The sequence below is a fragment of the Sebastes fasciatus genome, chromosome 18 (genome assembly GCF_043250625.1).
Source record: "Sebastes fasciatus isolate fSebFas1 chromosome 18, fSebFas1.pri, whole genome shotgun sequence".
NCBI lineage: Eukaryota > Metazoa > Chordata > Actinopteri > Perciformes > Sebastidae > Sebastes > Sebastes fasciatus.
In genome coordinates, this window is record NC_133812.1 from 28,275,643 (window position 1) to 28,286,564 (window position 10,922).

The 10,922-nt window shown below is 41.9% G+C and overlaps 1 protein-coding gene across 2 annotated transcripts in view; it reads left to right on the plus strand.

Annotated features, from left to right (window-relative positions):
* Positions 1–10,922, plus strand: part of LOC141755856 (uncharacterized) — a 47,532-nt gene that overhangs the window by 17,008 nt on the left and 19,602 nt on the right. For both annotated transcript variants that reach the window (XM_074615135.1, XM_074615136.1), the window contains 2 exons: positions 1,029–6,231; positions 7,915–8,579. In XM_074615135.1, the coding sequence (XP_074471236.1) occupies positions 1,029–6,231; positions 7,915–8,579 (5,868 nt within the window). The remainder of the gene's footprint in view (positions 1–1,028; positions 6,232–7,914; positions 8,580–10,922) is intronic.

Consider the following 10,922-nt stretch of genomic DNA (forward strand, 5'->3'; position numbering starts at 1 on the left):
AGGAAAAGAGAATATTTAGATATGATTTAATTCAGCGTGAGAATCAGTGGACAATCACTGGATCTGAAAAGTGAAGCCAATGCTGAAGAGCTTTAAACTTGCATTCTTCCTAACAGCCAGCAGGGGGCGACTCCTCTGGTTGCTAAAAGAAGTCTGATTGTATAGAAGTCTATGAGACGTGAACCTACTTCTCACTTGATTTATTACCTCAGTAAACATTGTAAACATGAGTTTATGGTCTCAATCGCTAGTTTCAAGTCTTCTTCAATACAGCATGATGTTCATTTAGTAAATGATGGTCCCATTTAGAGTCAGATAGACCATAAAGCAGGGGATGCTTTAGGGCGGGGCTACCTTGTGATTGACAGGTCGCTACCACGGCGTTGTCTGTGTTTTCGTCTTCAAACTTAAATCTTTTCACAGTGTGTTTTCACTTCATGAAAGTTGAATTTTGGTAGCCTAAAAATGTCTTATTCAGCGTTTCGTAACCGTAGTCCACAAACCAATCATTACGTCACGTCAACTACGTCAACTTCTCTATATACAGTCTATGGTTAGAATAAAAAATATTACTAAATGTTCAGTAGTTAGTGTTCTTTTATAAGTCCTGTAATTTCTTAATAATCTCCTGGAAAGGACAATGCAATTTGGTTTTAAATAAATGCACTGGAAAAACTTATACAGTGTATTTAAACCCAAGTAAATATTAATTTATTATTGGAAATGTATGCTTACTTTTCATTTTCAGCTGACCTGTTACTAAAAGACTGTTCATTATGTGAGCAATTAATTGGGCCTAATTAAGATACACTGTCTCCATTTTCCCTATAATTAGTACCAAATTACATAATTCTTTATAGAAACCTTCCTTAGCATTTATGATTGAAGAAATGATATCCTCTGTTACTAATACCAACCCTGAATAACATAAAGTTCAGGTTTTAGAACACTTTGTGTAATATAAAATGCAATGCCACTGACAAATGACATCTTTGCATTAATAACGTCATGCATCCATCTCTCCACAGTCCAGTGAGCCCGATTCACACAACGAGTTTGAAGTGTTCACGGATGAGCCAGAAGTTGATAAACCTCGGCTGGTGGTTCCCCTCACCCCCATGGAGAAGGAAAACGCCCTCGTGACCCTTCTAGATCCCACGGCTGTCCCAGATGATGAGGCGACGGCAGTGACTGGTCGGATGGTGGAGAGCAGCGATCATTCCCCGGCCTCGGAGGATATTACCGAGGAGTCAGAGGCAATTTATGTGAGTGAGCTCGAGCCATCAAAGGAAGAGGAGGAGGAGGAAGAAGAATTGCCGATCATTACACATGAGATTGAAACCATTCATCACGACGAAACCGGTGAACTTGTGAGAGACTACATGCCGACCCCTCCTGTGATTCTCGAGCTGGAGACGGATGCTCCATATATCAGTTTGTCTCCCAACCTGATATCAGAGGAAGACTTAACTCCCGTTGATGAAGACACTGGGAATCCTAGTTTGGATGTTGTTACTCCCCCCTCACAGATATTATTAGCTACAGCTTCTGTCACGTCGATCACGACACTTCCAGGTATCACGGGCCAGCCGCCCACCGAGCCGATAGTAAACCTGCAAGAAGACGAAGAAGTTAACGCTCTTCCAGATGAGGAAGAGGATGAATTGGGTGTTTCTGAACCTTACGACCCTGATTTTGACACCAAAGTTGAATTGTTAGATCCAGAAGGAGAATTAGTGGTGGAACATGATGAAGAAATGCTTGAGGCTTTCCAGCCGACACCTGAACAAATTGAAGTTTATGAACCAGAGGAAGGGAATTTAGAAGTGTCAGAACCTGAGATAGAAAAAGTTTCAGAGCCAGGTGAAGAAGTAGCTGAAGAGGAAGATGTAGCTGAAGTTTCAGAGCCAGAGGAAGAGTTGTTTGTCGAAAATCAAGACGAGGTAGAAGCTTCAGAACCAGAAGAAATGGAGAAGGAGCTTGGTGAGGGTTCAGAATCAGTTGAGGCATCAGAGCCAGGAGAATCAGTACCAGAGGCAGAAACAGACGATAGCGCAGATGAGGTGTTGAACGAAGGAGGAGTGGAAGTTTTGCAACCAGAAAAGGAAATAGTTGAAGTTACAGAAGTAAACAGGGAACCAGAAAAAGGTATATTTGAGGTGTTATATCCAGATCAAGAACCTGAGAATGATGATGAGGTTTCTGATCGAGAAGAAGTGGTGGTTGCACCTGCAGGATCAGAAGAAATAGTACCTGAAGTTCCAGAGGAAACAGTATCTGAAGTTCCAGAAGAAACAGTACTTGAAGTTCCAGAGGAAACAGTACCTGAAGTTCCAGAAGAAACAGTACCTGTAGTTCCCGAGGAAACAGTACCTGTAGTTCCAGAGGAAACAGTACCTGTAGTTCCCGAGGAAACAGTACCTGTAGTTCCAGAGGAAACAGTACCTGTAGTTTCAGAAGAAACAGTACCTGTAGTTCCCGAGGAAACAGTACCTGTAGTTCCCGAGGAAACAGTACCTGAAGTTCCAGAAGAAACAGTATCTGTAGTTCCCGAGGAAACAGTACCTGTAGTTCCAGAAGAAACGATACCTAAAGTCCCCGAGGAAACAGTACCTAAAGTTCCAGAAGAAACAGTACCTGTAGTTCCCGAAGAAACAGTACCTGTAGTTCCAGAAGAAACAGTACCTGAAGTTCCAGAAGAAATAGTACCTGAAGTTCCAGAAGAAACAGTACCTGAAGTTCCAGAAGAAACAGTACTTGTAGTTCCCGAGGAAACAGTACCTGTAGTTCCAGAAGAAACAATACCTAAAGTCCCCGAGGAAACAGTACCTAAAGTTCCAGAGGGATCAGTCCCTGAAGTTCCAGAGGAAACAGTACCTGAAGCTACAGAGGAAACACTACCTGAAGTTACCAAGGAAACCGTACCTGAGGTTCCCAAGGATACAGTACCTGAAGTTCCAGAGGAAACAGTACCTGAAGTTCCAGAGGAAACAGTACCTGAAGTTCCAGAAGAAACCATACCTGAAGTTCCAGAGGAAACAGTACCTGAAGTTCCAGAAGAAACCGTACCTGAAGTTCCAGAGGAAACAGTACCTGAAGCTACAGAGGAAACACTACCTGAAGTTACCAAGGAAACCGTACCTGAGGTTCCCAAGGATACAGTACATAAAGTTCCTGAGGAAACAGTGCCTGAAATTACTGATGAAACAGTACATGAAGTTCCCGAGGAAATAGTACCTGAAGTTCCTGAGGAAACAGTCCATGAAGTTCCTGAGGAAATAGTACATGAAGTTCCTGAGGAAACAGTACCTGAAATTCCAGAGGAAACAGTACATGAAGTTCCTGGGGAAATAGTACCTGAAGTTCCTAAGGAAATAGTACCTGAAGTTCCTAAGGAAATAGTACCTGAAGTTCCCGTGGAAACAGTACATGAAGTTCCCAAGGAAACAGTACATGAAGTTCCTGAGGAAATAGTACCTGAAGTTCTTGAGGAAATAGTACCTGAAGTTCCCGAGGAAATAGTACCTGAAGTTCCCGAGGAAATAGTACCTAAAGTTCCCGAGGAAACAGTACATGAAGTTTCTGAGGAAATAGTACCTGAAGTTCCCGAGGAAACAGTACATGAAGTTTCTGAGGAAACAGTACCTGAAATTCCCGAAGAAACAGTACATGAAGTTCCTGAGGAAAATGTACCTGAAGTTCCTGAGGAAACAGTACCTGAAGTTCCCGAGGAAACAGTACATGAAGTTCCCAAGGAAACAGTACCTGAAGTTCCCAAGGAAACAGTACCTGAAGTTCCCGAGGAAACAGTACCTGAAGTTCCCGAGGAAACAGTACCCGAAGTTCCAGAGGAAACAGTACATGAAGTTCCCAAGGAAACAGTACCTGAAGTTCCCGAGGAAACAGTACCCGAAGTTCCAGAGGAAACGGTACCCAAAATTCCAGAGGAAACAGTAAATGAAGTTCCAGAGGAAACAGTAAATGAAGTTCCTGAGGAAACGGTACCTGAAGTTCCCGGGGAAACAGTAGATGAAGTTCCCGGGGAAACAGTAGATGAAGTTCCCCAGGAAATAGTACCCGAAGTTCCAAAGGAAACCGTACATGAAGTTCCTGAGGAAACAGTACCTGAAGTTCCCAAGGAAAAAGTACCCAAAGTTCCAGAGGAAACGGTACCCGAAGTTCCAGAGGAAACCGTACATGAAGCTCCTGAGGAAAAAGTACCTGAAGTTCCCAAGGACACAGTACCCGAAGTTCCAGAGGAAACAGTAAATGAAGTTCCAGAGGAAACAGTACCTGAAGTTCCCAAGGACACAGTACCCGAAGTTCCAGAGGAAAAAGTACCCAAAATTCCAGAGGAAACAGTAAATGAAGTTCCAGAGGAAACAGTAAATGAAGTTCCCGAGGAAACGGTACCCGAAATTCCAGAGGAAACAGTAACTGAAGTCCCAGAGGAAACGGTACCTGAAGTTCCAGAGGAAACAGTACCTGAAGTTCCAGAGGAAACGGTACCTGAAGTTCCAGAGGAAACAGTACCTGAAGTTCCAGAGGAAACGGTACCTGTAGTTCCAGAGGAAACAGTAACTGAAGTCCCAGAGGAAAAAGTACCTGAAGTTCCCAAGGACACAGTACCCGAAGTTCCAGAGGAAAAAGTATCCAAAATTCCAGAGGAAACAGTAAATGAAGTTCCAGAGGAAACAGTAAATGAAGTTCCTGAGGAAACAGTAAATGAAGTTCCTGAGGAAACAGTACCTGACATTCCAGAGGAAAGAGTGCCTGAAGTTCCCGAGGAAACGGTACCCGAAGTTCCAGAGGAAAAAGTACCCAAAGTTCCAGAGGAAACGGTACCTGAAGTTCCAGAGGAAACAGTACCTGAAGTTCCAGAGGAAACAGTACCTGAAGTTCCAGAGGAAACGGTACCTGTAGTTCCAGAGGAAACAGTAACTGAAGTCCCAGAGGAAAAAGTACCTGAAGTTCCCAAGGACATAGTACCCGAAGTTCCAGAGGAAAAAGTATCCAAAATTCCAGAGGAAACAGTAAATGAAGTTCCAGAGGAAACAGTAAATGAAGTTCCTGAGGAAACAGTACCTGACATTCCAGAGGAAAGAGTGCCTGAAGTTCACGAGGAAACGGTACCCGAAGTTCCAGAGGAAAAAGTACCCAAAGTTCCAGAGGAAACGGTACCTGAAGTTCCAGAGGAAACAGTACCTGTAGTCCCAGAGGAAACAGTAAATGAAGTTCCAGAGGAAACAGTAAATGAAGTTCCCGAGGAAACAGTACCTGACATTCCAGAGGAAAGAGTACCTGAAGTTCCAGAGGAAAAAGTACCCAAAGTTCCAGAGGAAACGGTACCTGAAGTTCCAGAGGAAACAGTACCTGTAGTTCCAGAGGAAACAGTAACTGAAGTCCCAGAGGAAACGGCACCTGAAGTTTCTGTGGAAACAGTACCTGAAGTTTCCGTGGAAAAAGTACCCAAAATTCCAGAGGAAACAGTATCTGAAGTCCCTGAGAAAACAGTTCCCGAAGTTCCCGAGGAAACGGTACCTGAAGTTCCAAAGGAATCATTACCTAAAGTTCCAAAGGAAACATTACCCAAAGTTCTAGAGGAAGCAGTACCAAAAGTTCCTGAGGAAACAATACCTGAAGTTCCAGAGGAAACAGTACTTGAAGTTCCTGAGGAAATAGTACCTGAAGTTTCAGAGGAAACGGAGGAACAAGAGTTAGTAGTTGAGAATCCAAAGGAAGCATCAGAACCAGGGGAAGGCGCAGATCATGTTTTGCCAGCCGGGATTTCAGAGCCCAAATCAGAAGAGGAAGTAGTAGTTGATGTCCCAGAACAAGAAGGGGAAGGAGTTGATGTCCCAGAACCAAATCCAGAGGAAAGGATAGTTACGATTTTAGAACCAGAACCTGAGGAAGATGTTACCGAGCCACCAGCCATATCAATTGAAATCCTTTACCCACTGGACAGCATGGAAGAGCTTCACTTTGGAGAGGATACTGTTCAGATTATTGAAGATAACGAGTTCCTTCCACCAGTCAGACCGGACCGGCCACATGAGGAAGATAACTTTGTATCAGTAGACATCCAACCTCCTGAAGAAGATGGAGGTGAACCCGATCACGGATATCCCATCATCGATGACCTTTACACGGAGACCAACACTGGCGCCATCACACCGACTGAAACATCAAAGAGTGATCTGCAGTTTGAAACAACCTCTGATATTGCAGGTGAGGAACATGAAATATTATGTGATAAAAGGGAGTGAATTATGTTAATAGAGTTGTGCACTGACATTTAAGCAGATAATTAAAGATCCTGTGACATGAATATTCTATTTTAAGGGCTGATGATTTTCCTCATTTATATGAAATGCAGCAAACACAAGCCGTTCGACTCCTCATTACTTGTTCAGTACCAAAGACATTGTGATACCTGATGGTACCAATGTTTGAGATTATTTTCTGATTATCAGACAAGATTTGTGGATTATTACAGATACTAAAAGACTGAAGTCTGACACCCTCTCACATCTAAAGACAATTCGTCTTAAGTCACAGAGTTTTTAGTCATATTTTGCAAAAACTCCAGCAGGGTCACTATTTACAAGACTACAACTAGATTCCTTTTGAGATGATGTCACATCCTGCTCCTACAAGAAGAAAAACTGTTGAGAAACAAGTGGACAGAAATTGCTGCAGCCCTCGAAATCCCCTATAGCTACTGTATAGCTAGATAGCTAGTGAACAAGAGTACCCCTTTGACGTGTTCTCCCATTTGAAGAGTGGAGAAGTAAAAAAGCTGCAGCTAGCCTTAACATATAGCATACTCACTACATCTTTTTTCCTTCTCCACTTTATCGTGGTACAAATGGGAGTACACATCAAAGAGGCGCTCTGGTTCACTCCACAACTCCACCAGATTCTCCCGGGACTGCCCATTGTTCCGACAGCCTGTTTTTCCGATAGCCCAATCGTCCGAAAAATGCACCATTGGACAAAAATAACTTTTTTCCCGGAGCCTCGTGGGCTATTTTACGTCGTCAGGCCCACAGTCTTGAGCCCCGGTAAGCCTCTTGCTCATGTATCCCCTGCACAAACGATTGTGGGTCAGAATAGCCAGAAAAGCATGCTGGCTTGCATACTGCAAAATGTGACCGGGTGTAGTAGGACATCCTGGTATTTTTATGCATACTGCATTTGACATATTATGTATTGGGACATACAAAATCTTTTTCTGGCATACTAAATAGTATGGTAGTATGGGTCTGGGAACGCACAGTATGTACTAAAGGCACAATGTTATGCATACTGCATGCAACACTGCACAGCTGCAGTAGGTACTAAAAGTAAAAAGAAAAAGTATGCGATTTTGAACGCACCCCGGGTGTTTGATTTCGGAATAACGGGCTGTAGGACTAATGGGCTTTTGGTCCAATGGTGCATTTTCCGGACTATTTTGCTGCTTCCCGTTTGGTGCTGGAGAGAGCGCTCCTATTGGTTGTTGGCAATGTTCGCGTCATTAAACTTATGATAATATTAAACTTCGTCGAGACGAGAAGAAGACTGATTTAAGACAGCTCGGATTGAGTTTTATGACCTTACATTAAACGATCGAGATCACGGGAGCTCGCTGCGACTCTAGCAAAACTCGCGCAATGTTATTCCGACATTGGAAATGCGTCTGCGACAGTGAAATCGCTTGAAAAGTCGTTTGGTGTAAGGTCGGCATAATGAATAATATCTCCGATTTTTATCTCGATGAAGAAGTGGGGATTCAAACTGAACATTCAGCATGAAGCTGTTTAAATGTTTTATGCATGATTCACTCAGCAGGCACATTTTTGTAATTTGTGGAAATCCTTTGTGAGCACTAATGACTCATTTCAACCTTTTCTGCCTGACATTTCAAAGAGGTGACAGATCCAGAAAACACATCAGAGGGCACCAAAGTCACAGAAGACTCGCCGGAGGAGACGCGGCACAGTGATTCATCCCCAGAAAGAGACATCAGTGTAACGGCAGCACCGGTTTCAGACTCCTTCCCTACTCCTCCGGCTTCTGTCGTCGTGTCTGAAGTGCCCAGCCCGACTATAGACACTGGACTCTTTGAGGTAGCAGAGCAATCTGTAATCCCCTCTACTCCTGAGTCTTCAGAGGATGATAGCTCAGAGGTAGAGTTGGAGCCGGCGGTCGTCATTATCGATGAAGACTTGGAAGAGGCGGCGCCGAAAGGAGGCGAAAGCCAAAACATCCCGCCGGCAGCTACCGAAGACGTAATTGACGAGGCTGTAAGGGACCTGGCGGTGGAGCTGGATCAAACGGACGTAGCAGCAACAAACGAGCTGCCGGACGAGGGGAGTGGCTTCCCTTTCGTGGGCGAGGAACGCACCACCGTCAGCGTCACAGCTCCGCCTCCAGTGAGATACCTGACCACGCCCACCATGACCACGGCCAGCCACGGCAGGGAGCTGGTGGTGTTCTTCAGCCTGCGCGTCACCAACATGGACTTCTCCGAGGGCCTCTTCAACAAGACGTCGTCCGAGTACAGATCCCTGGAGAACAAATTCTTAGAAGTGGTGAGTACAAATCAGTGATTTTTAAGAGCTTAAAAAGAACAGACTGTGGTGAAAAAATAAGATAATTAAATTTTAAAAGAAATCAATTTTCATGAATATAATTTTTGAATCACCATCATATATTCTAAAAATCATTCTTGCTTTTTACTTTACTTTTTTTTACAATTATGTAGTTGCTTGTTTTTGTATTTGATTTAAATCAGGAAACTTTATGGTCAACAAAAACCCAGAGGACCTGTTTACAGCCTCCTAGTTGTCTGGTTATAGCAAGTTAATTAAAAGTTAATATTTGTGTATTTCATATATTGAGTGAAGCGATGTGGTTCCTTGACAAAAAGATTACATTTTTCTCATAAATTTGTGATTTTGTAATCTTAGAGAATATTCAAGTTTTTGCCAATAAATTTACCACTTTAATCTCAGATCATGTTAAAGTTTTTTGTTGTAAATTTACCACTTTAATTTAAGAGAATATTCAATTTTTTTCTCGTAAATTTACCACTTAAATCTCAGAAAATATACAAGTTTTTTCTTATAAATTTACCACTTTAATCTCGGAGAATATTAAATTTTTTTCTCATAAATTAACCACTTTAATCTCAGAGAATATTCTTTTTTTTCTTGTAAATTTACCCCTTTAATCTTATAGAATATTCTTTTTTTTCTTGTAAATTTACCACTTTAATCTCATAGAATATTAAATTTTTTTCTAATAAATTTACCACTTTAATGTCAGAATATTCAATTTATTCTCTCATAAATATCTGAGTTTCATTCTCAGAAATTTACGATTTTAATCTTGGAAATTCTGAATTATTTCTCTGAATATAACCCCCCTCCCCTGGCTCCGTAATATTTTTTTTGTACCTACAATAGCCGTGATACGCCGGCCGTAGTCTTGTGACATTTAAAAAACAAGTTCCTGCAGCTTCTGACAAGTGAAAACCTTGTTGGGTGTGTGTGTGACCTTCCCCTACTAATCTCATTATGGCAGTTAAAACAGAAATGAAACGAATGAACACGAGCAGCTTCTTCGTTCATTAGCAGCTCTGGTTTCATAGTGAAAGAATCCTCCAGAAGCCCTCAGAGTCAGACCTGGATCAGACCAGGGTCGTGTTGTGGACGTGTTTGATGTGATGTTTTGGATGATTAGAGGAAGTGAAGGAATAATTTCAAGCTCAAGCAGGTACGATACAGCCCTCCATTTTACTACAAACAACGCCTCAGCTAAATTAATGAGGCGGGGAGAATATGCAATGGGAGTATAGTCATAAATGGGAGATGAAACGTCTTTGTGAGAGAACATACTGGCGATGGTTTAACAGGCCACCCAAAATCAATCCAAGTCAAGTCTAAAGAGTAAAACTGCATTTCATTACAGTTTCATTTTCAGCAACATTTTAGATCAAATAACGTCTCAAGAAAGAACTTAAAGGTCCCATATTATGCTAATTTTCAGGTTCATATTTGTATTTTGGGTTTTTACTAAAACATGTTTACCTACTTTAATGTGTAAAAAAAACTTTATTTTCCTCATACTGTCTTCCTGAATATACCTCTATTCACCCTCTGTCTGAAACGCTCCGTTTTAGTGCATTTCAATGGAATTGCAACAGAATTGCGTTACTAGGCAACAGCTTGGGTCCATGTTTACTTCCTGTCAGCTGATGTCATTCACATACACTGCAACAGGAAATAAACTGGGACACATTTAGTATGTTTACGTTTAAAACTTTGAAATGGTCTAAATATTGTATATTTGTGACATCACAAATGGACAGAAATCCTGACAGCTTGTTTCAAACGCTCAGTTTCTGAATACGGGCTGTGTGTGTTTCTCTGTGGATTGAGCGTTTCGATACTTTCACAGTATTTATATAGAACTTAAACCTGCTTTATAATATAAAACACATGAAAATGTCACTTTTTACAACATGGGACCTTTAAATACTCAGTGGGATGCTCAACACAAACTCTCCTTTTTACTTATTTCTTATCATTGCCAGTTACTCTCGTGTGAATGCAGCTCTGATTAGCGCTCCTCTTTAAACGAGTGTGTAAATCCATTCAATTAGCAGTTTATTTCAGACGCCTGTTTGGCTGCCTGAGCTCAGCTGGTTTGAGTCGTTCAGATCAGAGCGGTAGCGTTGTGGTCTCTGTGCCATCAGCAGCTTTTCTTTGAAAAGAAAACTACTTCTGAACTCTAATGCATTTGAAGAATTTTTTGTTTACAAATCAGATATTCACAATTAAAAACTAATGCAACTAATTATTATTCACAGTCTCCTCAAGATGAATTTCAATAACTTGTATAACTTTTCCTCTGGCACCATCATCATCATC